This window comes from Panthera leo, chromosome B4 (genome assembly GCF_018350215.1).
Source record: "Panthera leo isolate Ple1 chromosome B4, P.leo_Ple1_pat1.1, whole genome shotgun sequence".
NCBI lineage: Eukaryota > Metazoa > Chordata > Mammalia > Carnivora > Felidae > Panthera > Panthera leo.
In genome coordinates, this window is record NC_056685.1 from 42,483,543 (window position 1) to 42,501,775 (window position 18,233).

The 18,233-nt window shown below is 42.7% G+C and overlaps 1 protein-coding gene across 1 annotated transcript; it reads right to left on the minus strand.

Moving 5' to 3' along the window:
- Positions 1 to 361: 361 nt before the first annotated feature.
- AICDA (activation induced cytidine deaminase) lies at positions 362 to 10,482 on the minus strand. The gene is made up of 5 exons (XM_042948412.1): positions 10,411 to 10,482; positions 4,260 to 4,407; positions 1,918 to 2,188; positions 1,521 to 1,636; positions 362 to 1,087 (listed from the first exon to the last, which is right to left on the minus strand). The coding sequence occupies exons 1-5, from the start codon at positions 10,416 to 10,418 to the stop codon at positions 1,034 to 1,036; spliced, it is 597 nt and encodes a 198-aa protein (XP_042804346.1). The 5' UTR covers positions 10,419 to 10,482; the 3' UTR covers positions 362 to 1,033.
- Between the last annotated feature and the right edge of the window lie 7,751 nt (positions 10,483 to 18,233).

The following is an 18,233-nucleotide window of genomic DNA, read 5'->3' on the forward strand; positions in this document are numbered from 1 at the left end:
AGGCTGGCTCCCTTACATTTTGCTGGATAAAACACTCTTTCTTTGCTATGCTCTGTCATCCTTCCCAAATATTATTCTCTTTTTATCACACTCTCTTAAATAGTGAACATTTCTTTGAGAGAAGCATCACATAAAGTAGGAACCTGTTGGCCTGGTTGACACTGTTCAAGTTAACAGACCCATCGGGGAGAACAGGTGCCTGGTTTTAACACTGAAGCAACCCCTCTCCAAGTGTTACCTGATTACCCGCGAAATGTGTGGTTGTGTTTTCTGAACTATGGACTTCTTTAAAAAGGATCTGTGTTTCCAGATGTGTGACTTGAAGCACCAACTAACTTTCAGGCGTCTTTGTCAGTCCTCATACTCATTTTAAGATCCTTTATTATAAAATACCCTGAAGGTGATCGCACATATTCCATACCAAGAAAATAACCGTTGTGTGTACAAACAGGAAAACATGCCTCAGACAATTAAAACAGACAGCACATGCTTAGATATTAATGCTCTGAGAAGATGTTTGGGGGTTACAATCACCCAGAGTCTTTCATTAGGTGGTTCTACATAGATCATGGACTGGTGGAGGTCTGTTCACTTGAAAGTGAACCCCAAAGGCAAAGAGTACAAAAATGTATCAGTAATATCCTTGAAAAACTCAGAACGAATAATAGAGGAAACTGATTATAAAATATTTGATCTTCTCACCATGCTTTTAGGGAGTTACCTTCTGTTTCCTCCCAGCCTAAAAGTCATAGAACAGGACACTTTAGGCGCTCCCAGGCCCTGCAATTCTGCCATTTCACAGTAGAGGGCGCTGTTGCACTAAAACCTGCACCGGTTGCACCGCTACCTCGGTGGGCCTGTGCTCCTGGTCTACTTTCCAGATGTTTTTTAAACAAGCCCTGTATACGAATATTTTTTTCTCTAAACTCTAAGGAAGTGAGAGTTGAAGAAAAACAGACTTCTTGAAAGATCGTCCTTTTACCTATTGTCTTCAGAGATAGCTTATAATATGTGACATTCTTGGAGGCTGCTGTCAAAGTCCCAAAGTACGAAATGCATCTCTCAAGTCATCAACCTCATACAGGGGCTGTGGAGAAAGAGAAGGAGACTCAGGGGATGACTTTGTAACATTTTGCAGGAAAGTAAGTGGGGGGGGGGGGGGGGGGGGACTAGGAAGAGACAGGAAGAGAAGAGGAAGGAACGCTACCAGGAGGAAAAGACAGCTCTTGAGACTCTAACCAAGAAAGAGACATGTGAGGGATCAAAGAGGGGAAGGCAAAGGCATCCTGGCAGAGGGCTCTGCATTGTGAAACAGAAGAGCAAACTCGAATGCGGGAGAAACGACAACAACAAAAAAAGCCAGAAAATAGGCTTTCACCAGGGGAAAAATAAGGAGTGATATTTACACACACGCGCACATAACGACAGTGTGAAAAATATAAGAAAGGAAAACACAAGTCGCTGCAGGAAAAGATGACTTTGGAGAGAGAAAGGAAAGGAGAAGCCAAGAAGCCCCTTACCAAAAGAATGCGTCGAAGCTGTCTGGATAGACGAACTGAATTTTCGTGCAACCCCTCCCAGGCTTTGAAAGTTTTTTCACGATTTTCCACAAAAGTATTCCAGCAATAAAAATAATCTTTAAAAAAAAAAAAAAAAAGGAGGGAGATGGGGTTTAAGACAGCTCAGATCCCAAATCAAGAGAAAAGAAAGAAAACCCTTCCCCCCTCATGCCCCCACAGCTCCTCCCCCTTAATTCTCATCTCCCCCAAAGCCTGGTGTCCAAGCCGTTAATTCTTTTCCTCCAATTCTAGTTGATAATTTTCGGCTGGATCCCGCCCCCGACGTTTCTCATTCTGAATTGCAATCTTGAACCAGAGCTGCCGCACGGCGCCTGCGCAGCAGACGTCCCCTCCGCACCTTTGAAGGTCATGATGGCGATTTGGACGCCCGCGCGGTGCAGGCGCCGCAGCCCCTCGGGCTCGGCCTTGCGGTCCTCGCAGAAGTAGAGGCGCGCGGTGAAGATCCTCAGACTGAGGTTGGGGTACCCCCTCAGAAAGTCGGCCACGTGCCGGGCGCAGTCGTAGCAGGGGCTCCAGGAGGTGAACCAGGTGACGCGGTAGCAGCGGCCAGGGTCCAGGTCCCAGTCGGAGATGTAGCGGAGGAAGAGCAGTTCCACGTGGCAGCCGTTCTGCGGAGAGAGCAGACGACTTAGGTGACGTTCACTGACCTTGACTGCGGCGCCGGTAGCTTTACGGTCATTGATTCACCTGCTCCCCACAGTAATCTTTTATGGGGTGTCCGCAGTTTTGGGCCTTAACGTTGCAAAACGTTTTGCTAACTCCCCGAAGGAGCGGCGAGGCCCGAACCCTTTTGCCGCCGTGGCCCTGTGGCGTGGAGACAGGTTATGGATTTTTCTGTGGACCGGGAGGATGAAATGAGCCTGGTTGAAGTAGCATCACACTGTCGTGGAGTTTTTTAAGCTGCGCTTGTGAGGTTAATTTTTTGCACCTTTAAGGAGAAAGAAAATGGCTTGGAACGAAGTCCTGTTGCTTGACATCGTGGAAATACACCAGACCGCTAGGGGGAGGTAGGAAACTTATGAAGGGGCAAAACACATTAGAGTAAGGCCGACAGAGGGGTGTTGTAAGAGAGGTAATAGGCACTGCTAAGGATTAAGAACAATTGAATGTGTTTGCGCATTGTGTGATCCCTGCGATTGTAATAATAATCTCACAATAGTGAGATATAGCAAGTCGGCTTAGTGTTGCGGGAAGGTCATTAGCCCCGGAATCTGATGATCTAGGTTCCGGTTCCTGGCGTCACCACTCAGGTGACTGAGACAATTTACCCAACTCTTGGATCTTCTAATTCCATACCAGTGAAATAGGCTGGTGTGAGGCTTAAATGAGAAAGAAATAAAGGGTTGGTAACTGCAAAGCCTTCCATACGTAGAATGTGCCACATCAACAAACAAGAAAGAGATTAGGATGTTAAACAATTGTAGTGAGATAATTTACGCAATACAAATGGAGGCAAAGGGAACTGAACAGTCAGATAAACACTAAACAATGAGTCAGTGTCCTTCCACCCATGGATTCTTCCCTGGGACTCCCACCGATACCAGATGTCACTGCCTGTTATGAGACAGGAAATAATCGTTGGCAGAAGCTTATGTAAACCCATCTGGTTATGGTGAAGAAGTCTCTTGGAAGTGTAATTCTCTGATCTTCTAGATGCTGAGAGATCGGTTTAATTAATCAGCCAATTGAAGCTTCCCTGAGTATTCTGGGTCTCATACTCAATGTACTCATTGGCTTATGATCTGTGTGAGCAGAAGGGAATAGGAATCATTTGGCAAACAGAACTGAGTCATTATTAATGTTTCCTCAATTTTTCTTCCTTACTTTTAAAAATTCTAAAGAAAATTTGATTTTCACATTTAAGATTTAGCTTGAATGAGCTGATAATATTCTCCTAAATCAAAAGGCTCCTACATTTGATTTCTTCCTTAACCTCAAAGGCAATTCATTTGCTGGGGAGAGGGGAGAGATTTTGGGGGCAGTTAACTCTTGGCATTGAAGCAAGGTGTGGCAGTAATGTACCCAGCATGATTGGGGAGGACATTGGATGACACGCTTTGGGGCATAACAATTACAATTTCATGGACATTTTTTTTTTTTTAAGTTTATCTATTTTAAGAGACAGCGTGCATGAGCACAAGTGGGGGAGGGGCGGAGAGAAGGAGAGACAGAATTTCAAGCAGGCTCTGCACCATCAGGGTAGAGCCCTATGCGGGGCTCGAACTCACGAACTGTGAGATCATGACCTGAGCCGAGATCAAGAGTTGGACACTTAACTGGCTAAACCACCCAGGGACCCTGAGTTTCGTGGACATTTAAAAAAGAAAAAGATTGGGGTGCCTGGGTGGCACAGTTGGTTGAAGCGCTGACTCTTGATCTGGGCTCAGGTCATGATCTCACAGTTCATGAGTTCAAGCCCCATGTGGGCTCCGTGCTAACAGTGCGGAGCCTGCTTGGGATTCTCTCTCCCTCTCTCTGCCCCTATCCTGTGCTCTCTGTCTCTCTCTGTCTCTCTCTCAAAATAGACAAACCTAAAATTTTCTTAAATTAAAAAAAAAAAAAAGGAAGAAATCTGAAGACCTAAATGTGAGACAGGTTGAAATGTAATACCGTCAGCAGATGGTTTTAAAAGTGCCCATAGTCTAGCTTTTAATTGCCTTGGAAGCAAATAATTGATACCTTGTTTCGAAGGTGACCGAAGTCCAATGAAAAGGAGGTGGCACTGTCCCGCCGCTTCACCACGTAGCACAAGTAGGTCTCATGGCGACCCTTCGCCCAGCGGACATTCTTGAAATGGTAGAGAAACTTCCTCTGCTTCATCAGGAGGCTGTGGGTGAGAGAGGGAGGAACATACAGGAGTACAGCTCCTTCTCTGGTTACTCCTGGCTTTCCTTCAGGCTTTTTTTTTTAAAGAATTTTTTTTAATGTTTATTTATTTTTGAGAGACATAAAGAGTGCGAGCAGGGGAGGGGTAGAGAGAGAGAGAGAGGGAGACACAGGATCCGAAGCAGGCTCCAGGCTCTGAGCTGTCAGCACAGAGCCCGACGCGGGGCTCGAACCCATGAACCGTGAGATCAGGACCCGAGCTGAACTTGGACTCCATTATTAACCCTTCTTCGTGCTTATATTTAAGACCAATTGACAGGTAGCCAGAACCCCCAAACCATGTGCACTCACAGGACAGTCTCCTCCCACAGCTGTCTTTTAGATGCTGACAACTTGGAATTACAAACTTGTTCCTGGGGTTCCATAATTTTTTTCTTTCAGAGTTCCCCTCCAAATGCTACCTGAATGTCCATTGTGTACTTCAAACTCAACACGGTCAAAACAGAATTCCCAAACTGCCCACCATCCTGATTATCCTGTCTCTCCTTACTTTTTCCATCTCAAGTAACCAGGCTAAAAGCTTGGGGGTCATTGATTCTTCTCCTTAACTCCTCACATTTAAGTAATGATCTAAATATATTGATTCAGTTCTCCAAATATTTCTCTTTTGCTTTTTAATATTTTTATTTTTTAAACCTCCGAACATTTCTTGAGTTTGTATCTGCACTGTTCCCCCTGTTCTCTGCTTCGGTCCAAGCCCCTACCTTCCGTTGTCATGTTGTTCTGGCCTCTAAGCTGGTCTCACTGCCCTCAGACCCTCCAAAAGAACATTCTCCGTGCTGTGCCAGAGTGATCTCGCAAAAACCCAGGCGTGACTATGTCATTTCCATGCTGAAAAGCTCCCAGTGAATCTCTTCTGTTCATAACTCTTTATTTTTGTGTTTTATTTTTGAGAGAGAGAGCGTGAGCAGGGAAGGGGCAGAGAGGGGGAAGGAAAGAGGATCCAAAGCAGGCTCTGCACCGACAGCAGTGAGTCCAACGCGGGGCTCGCACTCACGAACCTCGAGATCATGCTCTGAGCCAAAGTCGGAAGCTCAACTGACTGAGCCACCCAGGAGCCCCTGCCCATAACTCTTTAATGTGGTATTTAGGCCAGTTTTTACATTTGGTTATCAGTCTACATCTCTAGCCTCCTTTCCTACTACTTTTCCCCTGCCCTTCGCTACCTTCAAGTGCCTGTGGTACTCGTGTGTTCTGAGGCTTTTTCTTTCCTATCACCTCGCTGATGCACTTCCTCCCAGTGAAAGCTTTCCTGTCTTTTTCACTGGACAAAACCTACATATCCTTCACAGCCTAACTACAATTCAACTCTTTTTTATTTTTTTTTTCTTGCTACCACCGTCCGCAAATTTCTAGGCAAAAATCGAACACTTAACAACAACAAAGACCCTCCTGGGGCACCTGGGTGGCTGAGTGTGTTAAGCACCTGACTCTTGATTTTGGCTCAGGTCCTGATCTCACAGTTCGTGGATTCAAGCCCAGCATAGGACTCTGCAGAGCCTGCTTGGAATTCTTTCTACCCCTACCCCTCCACCCTCCTGGGCCTATGTGCACTCTCTCTCAAAATAAATAAATAAATAAACATTCAAAAGAAAAACCCTCCTGTAGTTTCCCTTGGTTCTCCAGTTCATCCCTACCGAATCCCTCATCCCCGATTACCAATTGATTGCTGACCTGTCTCCCCATTTAGACTTCGTGTTTTGAGGCAGAAAAGTGTCACTTCATGAGGAAAAAAATCTCTTTTTAACGTAAGAGTAGTACTTGGCTGTTGTTAACTTGAATAATACAAAAATAATACAAAAAGTTAAGTGTTACGTTTCAAAGTACTAAAGAATTACACTATCAACAACAGCCAAAGTATGGGAAGAGCCCAAATGTCCATCGATGGATGATACATATATACAATGGAGTATTACTCAGCCATCAAAAAGAACTAAATCTTGCCATTTGCAACTGCGTGGATGGAACTAGAGGGTATTGATGCTAAGCGAAATAAGTCAGAGAAAGACATATCATGACTTCACTCATATGAGGACATTAAGATAAAAACCAGGTGAACATAAGGGAAGGGAAGCAAAAGTAATATAAAAACAGGGAGGGGGACAAAACAGAAGAGACTCAAATATGGAGAACAAACAGAGGGTTACTGGAGGGAGTGTGGGAGGGGGGATGGGCTAAATAGGTAAGGGGCATTAAGGAATCTACTCCTGAAATCATTGTTGCACTATATGCTAATTTGGGTGTAAATGGAAAAAAATAAAGTTAAAAATAAATAAATAAATAAATAAATAAATAAATAAATATTAAAGAATTAAAATTTTAAAAATTAAAACAAGTTTTTCTAATTCAATATTTAGGATACTATCTAAGAGTTAAAATTTTTATGTTTTTCTAGTATTTTACAGTCATATTTACATGGTTTGGATTATACTGATTTCATACGGAATTTTGCACTCTGCTGCTTTTTAAACTTGGCAATATAATCTAAACATTACGTTACGTTGCTCGCATGCCCTTGTTTTCCTTATTCCTAGCGCAGTGTTTTACTTGTCACGAGCACTAAATTGCATTGCATTGGTGGAAATACTCTGTGCTGACTCAAGTTTCCTTGCGTTTGTGGATTTAACACAAGCTCTATAGTATGGTTGATACCAAAGCACTGATGGTTTCTCCGAGTTTTGTCTTTAGTCTCTTCCAGAAATGGATTTATCGAGTTGTGGAGACAATGCTGCCACTTAGTGGCCCAGGGCAGAAGTGCAGTAAACTTGTAGGGACACCTGGGTGGCTCATTCGGGTTGAGCTGAGCGTCTGACTCTTGATTTCGGCTTGGCTGTGGTCACGGTCCCAGAGGTCATGATCCTAGAGTCGTGGGATGGAGCCCAGAGTCAGGCTCAGTGCAGAGTGTGAAGCCTGCTTGGGATTGTCTCTCTATCCCTCTGCCCTTCTCTCCCGTTCATTCTCTCTCTCTCTCTCTCAAATTAAAACAAACAGAAAAAGTGCAGTGAACTTGTAAAAACAAAGAGCGAGGCAAGGATTTGAATACGGTTGGCTGGCAAGAGAATTGAAACTTATTTCACCTTTTTTTTTTTTTTTTAAACCATTGAGGCATAATTTACATACGTCACCCTTTTAAAATGTACAATTTTGTGAGTACTGGCAGATGTAAACACCCAAAGCTGAGACCACCGTCAGGATACAGAACATTTCCAGGGGACGCCTCCCCAGAGTTTCCTCATTCACTATGTCAGTCAGTTCTTCCCCCCCTTTCCTAGGCAACCATTAATCTGCTTTCTGTCACCGTATGTCACTATCCACGTCCTAGAATTCCGTATAAGTCCTACATTATCTCTTCCTTTGTGTCTGACTTGTTTCACTTTGAAATTCATTTGTTGTGTTGCATGTATTAATAGTTTGATCCTCTGTTTTGCGAAGTAATATCCCATTGCATGGCTTAGAGCACGTGTATTCATTCACCTGTCGATGGACATTTGGACTGTTTCCACTTTGAGGCTATTGTGAATAAAGGTTTTACAAACATGTCCCAGTCTTTGTGATGACATAGGTTGAGAATTAATTTTAATGCAATACATGTGATAGACCCTGAATTCAAGAGTTAAGTATCCAAGTGTCACCCTTATTAATTAGGTGAGCAAGGACGAGCTTTTTATAGCCATCTCAATTTAAAATGTCTCGCCTCACACACGTGAAGCTTCTTGAAATACACTTTAAATCCTGAGGCAGAGAACTGGGTTTATCACCAGTATACACATTATGTATATCAAGCAATTTAAAAATGGCTTAATCATATCATTTTAGAAGGAAAAATTGGCATGTGAGAGCAAGCGGGGGGAGGGGCAGAGGCATAGAGATTTTTAAGCAGGCTCCACACAAAGCTGAGCTGGACGTAGGGCTTGATCCCACAACCGTGAGTGAGATCATAACTTGGGCTGAAATCAAGAGTTGGTCGCTCAACCGACTGAGCCACCCAGGTGCCCCAGGGGACTCAGTTTTAAACAGACTAAGCATCATCTCTTACTGAGACATTTCTTTAAACACCTAACGTACCCTGCTGGGCTCTATGGCTAAGCAAAGGGTGGAGAGAGGTACCGTGTCACACACAGCGGATCTGCTGCTGGGAGGAAGAAAAGGTGTTCTGGAAGGGATGTGAGATAGGTGAGGGAATTCAGATGGACTTTTGCCTTCTGCCTCACGGGAAAATACAGCAGTCCATTACTGTTTGTCAGAAGCGACCACAGTGAAGCGAATCACTTGATTGTGACCTGTTAGTTAACCTTCTAGGTCCATCACTTTCCTTCAACTGTAGCTAGGAGCCCATTTCCAGTATCCTGTTCTCTTGGTTTCTCTTTTGGGTACAAAGGACTTTGTAGAGGTAGTCCTTCAAGGTCGCGGGCTGCCAGCTGTTCTGGACAGCTGTGCCCCGTGAGGCAGAACATTGCTGTATCCCCAGCAATGCAAACAGAGACAAATGGGTTAAAAATAATCCTGACGAATGCCCTCTGCAGATTTTCTTTTCCTTAATGATAATTGTATATTTCCCCTTTTCTCCTCTTGAATTTCATCTTTTCTCCTTTTTGTGTCTTTGAGCTTCAACTACGAATTTAATCATTGCTTTGCATTTCATTATGTACAAATATTTTCACTGGACCCTTTACCTCTTTATACCTCAGCTTAATTTTCAAAATCTGATTGCAAACTGAGCAGACATTTGACATTTTTGCCCTCAAGAAAATTTGCTGAAGAACATTTAGACTCCCATTAAAAATCTTAATTCTGGGTGCACCTGGCTGGCTTAGCCGATGAAACATGAGACTCTTGATCCTGGGGTTGTGAGTTCAAGCCCCACATTGGGTATAAAGATTACCTGAAATCTTTTGAAAAAAAATTTTTTTTTAATTTAAAAAATCAATTCTGTAGTGTAAACGCTTTGTAAAAGCGTTAAGTTGAGATAAAGTATAAGGATTAAGTATGATTCTCCTACTTCTGTAGTAAGTAGGAATGAAATAAGTTATGTGATAATAACTTATCATAAACTGCTTGTGAAAACATTCTGATAATCTTAAAAATACATTTAAGAAGTAAGTTAAGTGAAACTGAAAGACTATATACGTAGGGGCGCCTGGGTGCCTCAGTTGGTTAGGCGTCCCACTCTTGATTTTGTCTCAGGTCATGATCTCAGAGTTCATGAGATCAAGCCCCACATTGGGCTCTGTGCCGACAGCATGAAGCCTGCTTGGAATTCTCTTTCTCCCTCTCTCTCTGCCCCTCCCCTGCTCTCTCTCTCTTTCTCTCTCTCTCAAAATAAAAAAAAAAATTAAAAAAAAAATTAAAAGGAAGACTAGATAAGGAGTAAAAATGCCACTAACTGCCTAACAATTAACACTAAATAAAGTTATTTACTGATGCTTGACTGATTTTTCTCCCTGTAACAGATACATAACATCCTAGTGACTTTCAAGCAGTTAATTTTGCATATGGGCATTAAAAAATAATCTCTTTACTCTGTAACTAAGTTTTTCAGTAAAGAGTCCCCAGGAAGGTTTACAAGTCCTTTTATAGGTGAATGCTGACAAAATTATTAGTACGATTTCCACTACCGTCTATAATATAGTTCTAGTCTTGCTATACCTTTTCATGAATTGAATCTCTAAACTAGTGTGAACTGCACTACACATCTCAGGACGAGTCCATACGTGGCACATAGGAGTTCTTTTGAATATGGAAGAGAGAGAGAGAACAGAGAATCAGGCAGAGAGTGTGTAAGATCTGAACAGATGTGACAGATCCAGAGAAATAAACATGCAGATTGCCCAGGCAGTGAGTCAGATAGTGAGAGGAGAGAAGCAGATAGCTACCAATCTGAAAGCTCAGATTTGCTCGGAGAGGAAAGCCAGTGCACCCCCGCCCCATGAGGAGATGGCTTTACCTGTCCATTGTGGATTCCAGGGTGTCTTTCTTAGTCTTAGGCCAAGGAAGGCTTGCCTCAAGTCCTGCTGCCTCACTGACTCTGTCTGGCAGTGCATTGGCCCCACACATTCAAATTTGAGCTTACCCTCTTAGGCTCCACCCCCCCCAAGGCATCATCATCATCAGGTACCCCAACAGCCTTCCTCCTGTTTAGGTCCAAAAAAGATAGGCGGGGCTGTCATTGGCAAAGTCACGTGGGTAAATGACTGAGGGCCGGTCTGCTTAAGGTATAGGCTCCTTTAGGGCTACAGCTGTAAAAATCCAGTCTATGCTCCACAGGTAACAAAGATCAGGAAACAATAGCCAGAGACACTTAGGAAATTGTAAGCCTGGTGGCCAATAACATCTTTAATTTTAAAAGCGTAACAATAATATTAGTAATGTTCATTGAAATAGCATCTTGTTCTCTGTGAGCTGAAGGCATCTGTTCCCTTGTGTAAGTGCACGCTTTCTGAATCTCAGTAGAGACCAGCACTAACCTCCTGCTTTGTGGCCAAGCAAGTAAATGTGGCCAGTTATGTAGGACTTAGGAATAGAAATTTTGCACCCTAAACCACCTATTTCCCCCCCCTCCTTTCTGATTGCACTACAAGAATTGCTAGAAGACTAGATGATTGCACAAGAGTAATTTTTGCAAAAGCTGTCTTTTCCACAAGCCATATATTTTGAAGTCAGAAGCAGCGGCATCCCAAAGCATTAAAAAATGTTTATTTCATCAGACAGAATCAGCATCCAAATGACTCCAGTGAACTTGGAAAACCGTCTGGGCTTTTCAAGTAAAAGGCTTTAAATTCCTGCCCTCATATAATTTGGTCTATTAAAGATTTTGCTTCTCCCTCCTAACTCAGTCTAAATCCTTTCTATTTCTTTATTCAATAGAAACTCAGTGCCTAACTACGTGAGAGAAACTGTTGGGTGCTGGGGGTACAGTCGTGAGTAAAGCAGCTAAGGTCTCTGCTCCCTTCCTGCCTCAAGGCTTTGAATACCCCATAGGCATTGATTCCCAAATCTGTCGCTCCAGCTTGGACCACTTCCTTGAACTCAACACAGATGCAAACAACTGCCACCTCAGCATCCCCATTTAAATATCTGAGGGGCATTGCCAACACGTCTCAAACTGATCCCCTTTTCTCTCTCTCAACACACCTGCTCCTTTGGCCATCTTGCCCATCTCCATGACGGTGTCATCCCTCCCACGGCTCAGGTCAACCTGGCAGTCTTCCTTGGTGGTTCTCTTCCTTCTAAAGTCCATTGCATTAGCAAGTCCTGTGACCTCTACTTGCAGAATAAATCCAGGACTGACCACTTTTCACCACCTCTGGTGCAAGCAACCTGGATTACTGCCCCCCACTGGTCTTCCTGCTTCCCTGTCCTTCGATTACAGTCTGTTCTCAACACAGCAATCAGAATAATCCTTTTGAAACACTTTATTTTTATTTTATTAATGCTTATTTATTAAAAAAAATTTTTTTAACATTTATTCATTTTTGAAAGACAGACAGACAGACAGACAGAATCGGAGTCAGGGTCCAGGCTCTGAGCTGTCTGCACAGAGCCCTACATGGGGCTCGAACTCATGGAATGTGAGATCATGACCTGAGCTGAAGTTGGAGGACGTTTAACCAGCTGAGCCACCCAGGCACCCCAATGTTTATTTTTGAGAGACAGAGAGAGAGAGAGAGCGCGCGAGAGCATGAGTTGGGGAGGGTCAGAGAGAGAAGAAGACACGGAATCGGAAGCAGGCTCCAGGCTCAGAGCTGTCAACACAAAGCCTGACGCGGGGCTCGAACTCACGGAATGTGAGATCATGACCTGAGCCGAAGTCGGAAGCTCAACCAGCTGAGCCACCCGGGTGCCTCCCTTTGAGACACTTTAGATCACATAACTCGTCTGTCAAAACTTTCCATGGTTTTCTATTCTCTCAGTAATAGTCAACATCCTTCCATGACACACAAGACCCTGTATCATCTGCCTCTGCTTTGCCTCTAAATTATCACTTTTAGGGGCACCTGGCTGGCTCAGTTGGTAGAGCACGCAACTCTTGGTCCAGGGGTCGTAAGTTTGAGCCCCTTTGTGTGTAGAGATTACTGTAAAAAAGATGAAATCTTAAAATAAATACTTTCAACTCTCTCCCTTGCTTATTCACAGAACACACATGCCCGCCCCCTCATTTGCACTTACTGGCTCTCCTGCCCGGAGTGGTCCTTCCCTGTACATATCATTATGGGGTTTTTATTGACTAATTTATGTATTAATTAATTAATTCATTTTCATTATGGGTTTTTAAAATTAAGTTTTTAATTCCAGTATTAGTTCACATACAATATCATATTAGCTTCAGGTGTTAGATCATCACAGTTTGATTTCCTTATTTATGTCTTTACTCAACTACCTCCTTATACTTGAGGCCTTTCCTAGTGACCATATCTAAAATTTCAACTCTATCCCACTATCCTAGCATTTCCGTTCCCCTTTCTAATGTATATTTCTCTTTAGCACTTATCACTTAAAATATATTGTGATCTGTGCTCCTCATTGACTCTTAGGTCTATGAACAGAGGGATTTTTGTCTTTCTTTTCGCCCTGCCAAGATATTCCTAGTACCTAGTACAATGTTGGCATATAGTAGATGCTGAATGAATGTTGAATGAATGAATCCATAAGGATCTCATGGAACTTACATTCAAGTGGGAAAGACGCATTAATCAAGTAATTGAACCTGTAAATATGTCATTGAAACTGATATTTGCTATGAAAGACAAGTACACATAGTAACAGGAGACTGACCGGTCTGTGATCGGTGGGAGGACTCCTGGTTGGGAAATGGTAATAGCCAATGTCTTAGCTCCCTTCTCTGTCTGAGATTCTTTGATGGTTGGGTTATGGAAGAAAGGAAGTATTTACCACTGCATCTTAACATTCCATGCCCTGACTCAGAAACTTTTTCTTTTTTTTTAAGTTTATTTATTTTTGAGAGGGAGCGAGAGCGAGAGAGTAAGAGCACGCACAAGTTGAGGAGGGGCAGAGAGAAATGTTAGAATCCAAAGCAGTCTCCGGGCTCCGAACCGTCAGCACAGATCTGGATGTGGGGCTCAAACTCAGGAGCCATGAGATCATGACCTGAACTGAAGTCGGATGCTTAACCAACTGGGCCACCCAAGCGCCCCCAGAAACTTTCTAATCACACCCTTTGTCAAACACAGAAGTTTAGAGTTTCCTATTTGCCCTACCCTTCCTCTCTCCACTCTATTAAACCTGGAACATTAAGGGAAATTTCTGAAGTGGGTTATTTCAAATCACAGCTAATAGTTTTGAGTGCTTAATGTGATTAGACATTACACTAAGCCCTTTAAAGACAAAGTACACATATTTAGGAAAACTGTGATGGGGATAAAGTTTTTTATAGGCTCCTGACTTGTGCTCATGGTCCCTGATTCTATGGATTGCAAATTCAACTTTGCCTCACCGTGGGTACCCAGCCAAGGATGGCCCGATGCTAGTTCACTCTCAAGGACTCTCTAAGTTAGAGTGAGTGGATCTAATGTGAGCAAGCCTTACAGTGCTCTCTCACTTGCCTCCAATAAACCAACCAAAATATCAACGTACCACAGATCTCACTGAAGTGTTGGAGAAATCTAAGGGAATGATACATGTGAGAGAAGTCATATTAGTTGATAGGTTAATTATGGCTTTTTATAGCTTAAGAAAGAATTTCAAAAGAATGAGTCTCTTCACAGGGATCTGCTCATGACCACATCCCATTCCTAGTGTTGTTCTCCTGCCCTCCAGTCCACTCCCGTCCAAAAGCCTCTTTTTCTCAATTCCACAGGGAAACTCTGCCTTGTATTTTCCAGGATTATTCTCACCCATGGGTCCATGTTTCTCTGTAGACATGTATTTCTCCAAGTCTTTATTTTGAAAAAGATTCTCAGGGCACAGGAAAGGTAGTAGATAGCCAGTCACCTTTAGCACCGAATTGAAGGGACAGATGGCCAGGGAAAGGGTAGAGGAGACTTTAAACTCCTCTGCAGAGACCACGATGGGGCATGGCCATGGGTGATCTGACCCCTTTAAATTGTCTCCTCATATATGAGTTGGGCCTTTACCATGTTTTCATCCAGGTGTCCAGAGAAACACACACACACACACACACACACACACACACAGACGCTCCAAAAAGATCAATATTAATTCTTAGCGATGGTAGTATCTCTAAATTCAAAAAAATAAAAAAATGTTCTGGTCGCCCAAATGATATTACAGTTTGGACTCTTAGTTGCCTTCGTATATTCTCTCTTCAAATTATGCCACTTTGGGAGCGCCTGGGTGGCTCAGTCTGTTCAGCTTCCAACTTCGGCTCAGGTCATGACCTCACTGTTTCTGTCTCTCTCTGACTGTCAAAAATAATAAAACCGTTTAAAAAATTTAAAAAATGATGCCCCTTTGTTCTAGCTGGAAAGAAGAAAACTGGCCTGTTGCTGATCCCCATGCCCCTATGTTTGATTTTGGTTTGGTCTGTTTTTATTTTGTGCAATTCTGATCATTTCTAATTGTACGACTCAGTGGCATTAATTACGTTCCCAATGTTGTGCAACCATCACCCCTATCTTTCCAAAACGTCTCCGTCACCCCAAAAAGAAACGTCATAACCATGAAGCACGAACTCACCATTCCCTCCTCCTTCTAGATCCTGGTAACTTAGAATCTGCTTTCTCTATGAATTTGTTGATTCCAGATACTCCATAGAAGTGAAAACCATACAATGTTTTTCCTTTCGTGCTTGGTTCATTTCACTTTGTATAACGTTTTCAAGATTCATCCATGTTATAGTGTGTGTCCAAACTTCATTCCTTTTTATGGTTTATACATTTGTAGTGTTTCATTGTATGTATCCAGCACATCTTACTTATCCATTCATGTGTTGATAGACACTCGAGTTGCTTGCACACTTTGGTTATTGTGCAGTGTGGCAGTGAAGCTTTGTGTACAAGCATGAGTCTTTGTTTTCATGACTAGAAGTGGAGTCACCTGAATGGCATTTCCTCTGAATGACACACACACACACACACACACACACTCTTAAAAATTATGGCTGAAATTATGAAATTATACTTTTAAATTTTTTTTTTTTTTCAACGTTTCTTATTTATTTTTGGGACAGAGAGAGACAGAGCATGAACGGGGGAGGGGCAGAGAGAGAGGGAGACACAGAATCGGAAACAGGCTCCAGGCTCCGAGCCATCAGCCCAGAGCCGGACGCGGGGCTCGAACTCACGGACCGTGAGATCGTGACCTGGCTGAAGTCGGACGCTTAACCGACTGCGCCACCCAGGCACCCCGAAATTATACTTTTAAAAGACTCAATAGCTCCTCATATGAGGGTCTTCGTCGTCTTCTTTTTTTTTTTTTTTTTTTTTTAACATTTATTTGTTTCAGTAATCTGAGCATCCAGTAACTCAGTGTGGGGCTCAAACTCACAACCCCCAGATCAAGAGGGGCACACTCCACTGCCTGAGCTAGCCACCCTAAGGGCCATCCTTTCTGCTCAGCCTCTGGCTGGGGAGGGATTTTATTCTTGTCTTCACAACGTGTTATTTAACAAGCTCAGCCATTAGCTGGGAAGTAGAAAAGCTAGACCTGAGATCTGAACCCGAGTCAGCCGTCCTGTCCGTGCAATACCGTCGTGTTGGAAAACCAGTCCCACAGACCTTAATCGGGTTGACCATATCAGGTTGGGAATCTTCACATCAGAGCTGCAGAGGATTTTTCCCCTGTATTACTCTATCATTTAGAATTGAGTCTGGCTACATATGTCAGGCAAGTTCAATGAACTACTTATGTGAGATACAATTTCTCTCCCAGATACAACAACGTAAATGTCCAGCAAGTAATTAAATCTAAATATAATTGAAACATGCACTTTGGAGCCCTTTATTTCGTCAAGAGACTATCCATGGGACATGTTTGTAGCCAGAATGTTTTTCTCATCTCTCAGTTCAAATATGGGGCATGAGTCCCAGCCTGGCACCAGTGGGAAATTAAATGCTGCATATCGGGAACCATACAAGACTAGAGGGCAGGGGAGAGTCAATTCTTCCAGATTGGTTTCTGAAGCAGAATTATCTCTGGATATTTGCTTTACAAATGATGTAGATTTGATACGGTGCTGGCAAAATCTATAAACACAACATGGAATACTCATTGTGCATTCTTGCATTTTCTATTTTAAAATCCTACTTTTCAGTGTATAGACTATACACAAGATTTTCTCCAACAAGTGTAAATGTTTTAAATCTTTATGACTTGACAATGAAGGTGCTGGGGAAAAAAAAATTCTGTTGTGGTTGTTTTGATGTTCTACTCCTTTGAGGGCAATGTAAAACGTGCTTTTGTAAGTAATTTATGGACACAGTCTTTGAAAACTGAAATTCACTCAATTAGTTAATATTTATTGAAGGCCTATTATGAGAAAGCATAAGACTGAGCTTTGAAGGGGAACAATGATTTCACATGACAGTTCTTCAAGGAATTCATACTTTTGTTCAAAGCTTCAAAAGTAGATAATACTTGGGGCGCCTGGGTGGCTCAGTCGGTTAAGCGTCCAACTTCAGCTCAGGTCACGATCTCACGGTCCGTGAGTTCAAGCCCCGCGTCGGGCTCTGGGCCAATGGCTCAGAGCCTGGAGCCTGCTTCCGATTCTGCGTCTCCCTCTCTCTCTGCCTCTCCCCTGTTCATGCTCTGTCTCTCTCTGTCTCAAAAATAAATAAATGTTAAAAAAAATTTAAAAAAAAAAGTAGATAATACTTAAATGACAATATAAAAGAGTTGTAGGAACCTTAGCCCTACGTTTCTCAAAATGACATGCATATTTGGAGATAGGCCTATCCCAAGCAGCTCCACACTGTCAGCACAGAGCCTGCCTCGGGGCTTGATCTCCTGAACCGTGAGATCATGACCTGAGCCAGGATCAGGAGTTGGACAGTCAACTGACTGAGCCATGCAGACGCCCTAGCATTTTTATCTTAAAAATTATTTAGAGTAGAATATAACATGCACGTTCATTTCCCTCACGTTTGTGGCTTTTCCCTATTGTCCTCTCCCACCCCCATGTAAAAAGTAAAAGTGCTCAAAACATGGACGATTTCAAAGATTATTATGCTCCCTTGTATGTAGAGTAAGCCCACACGTGGCAGGCATACAAGTGTGGTTGCTAATATAGGACCATGGAAGTGTTAAGAATAAAACATAGATTCTAGGGATATTTCAGGCGAACACAGGTTGTTTGGGATTATATCCTCAGATGCTCAGCATTTATTTTACTGTCTTACAGGATATTTGAATGGGGGACAAATTTGAGACACGACGGTTCTGTAATTCTCTATAGAAAGCACGGATCCTAAAGTACCCCAAATGCTTATATAATTCCAGTAACAGGATGTGCATCACCTACTTAATGCCATGGGCTCAGATAGAATATGAAAGCATGGTACTTGGAATATATGGAATAATCCTGATGAAAACTTTTCATCCTCTCTCCAGGTAACAGAAACCACATGAGCAAAGGACTGTGTGATGTGTTTGATAGGTTTTAGCAACAATGAGTAGCTTAGGTTAGTTTGGTTTGCATGATGGCTCATAAGAAAACAATGATGATAGAGAAAACTGAGATGTAATTCATATTTCATTTAAGCTTTTTATTAAGGAAACTTTTTGAACAAAGTCGAGAGTCTTGCACAACGGCTGTAAATAAAAAGCTATTGAAGGGGATGCCTGGGTAGCTCA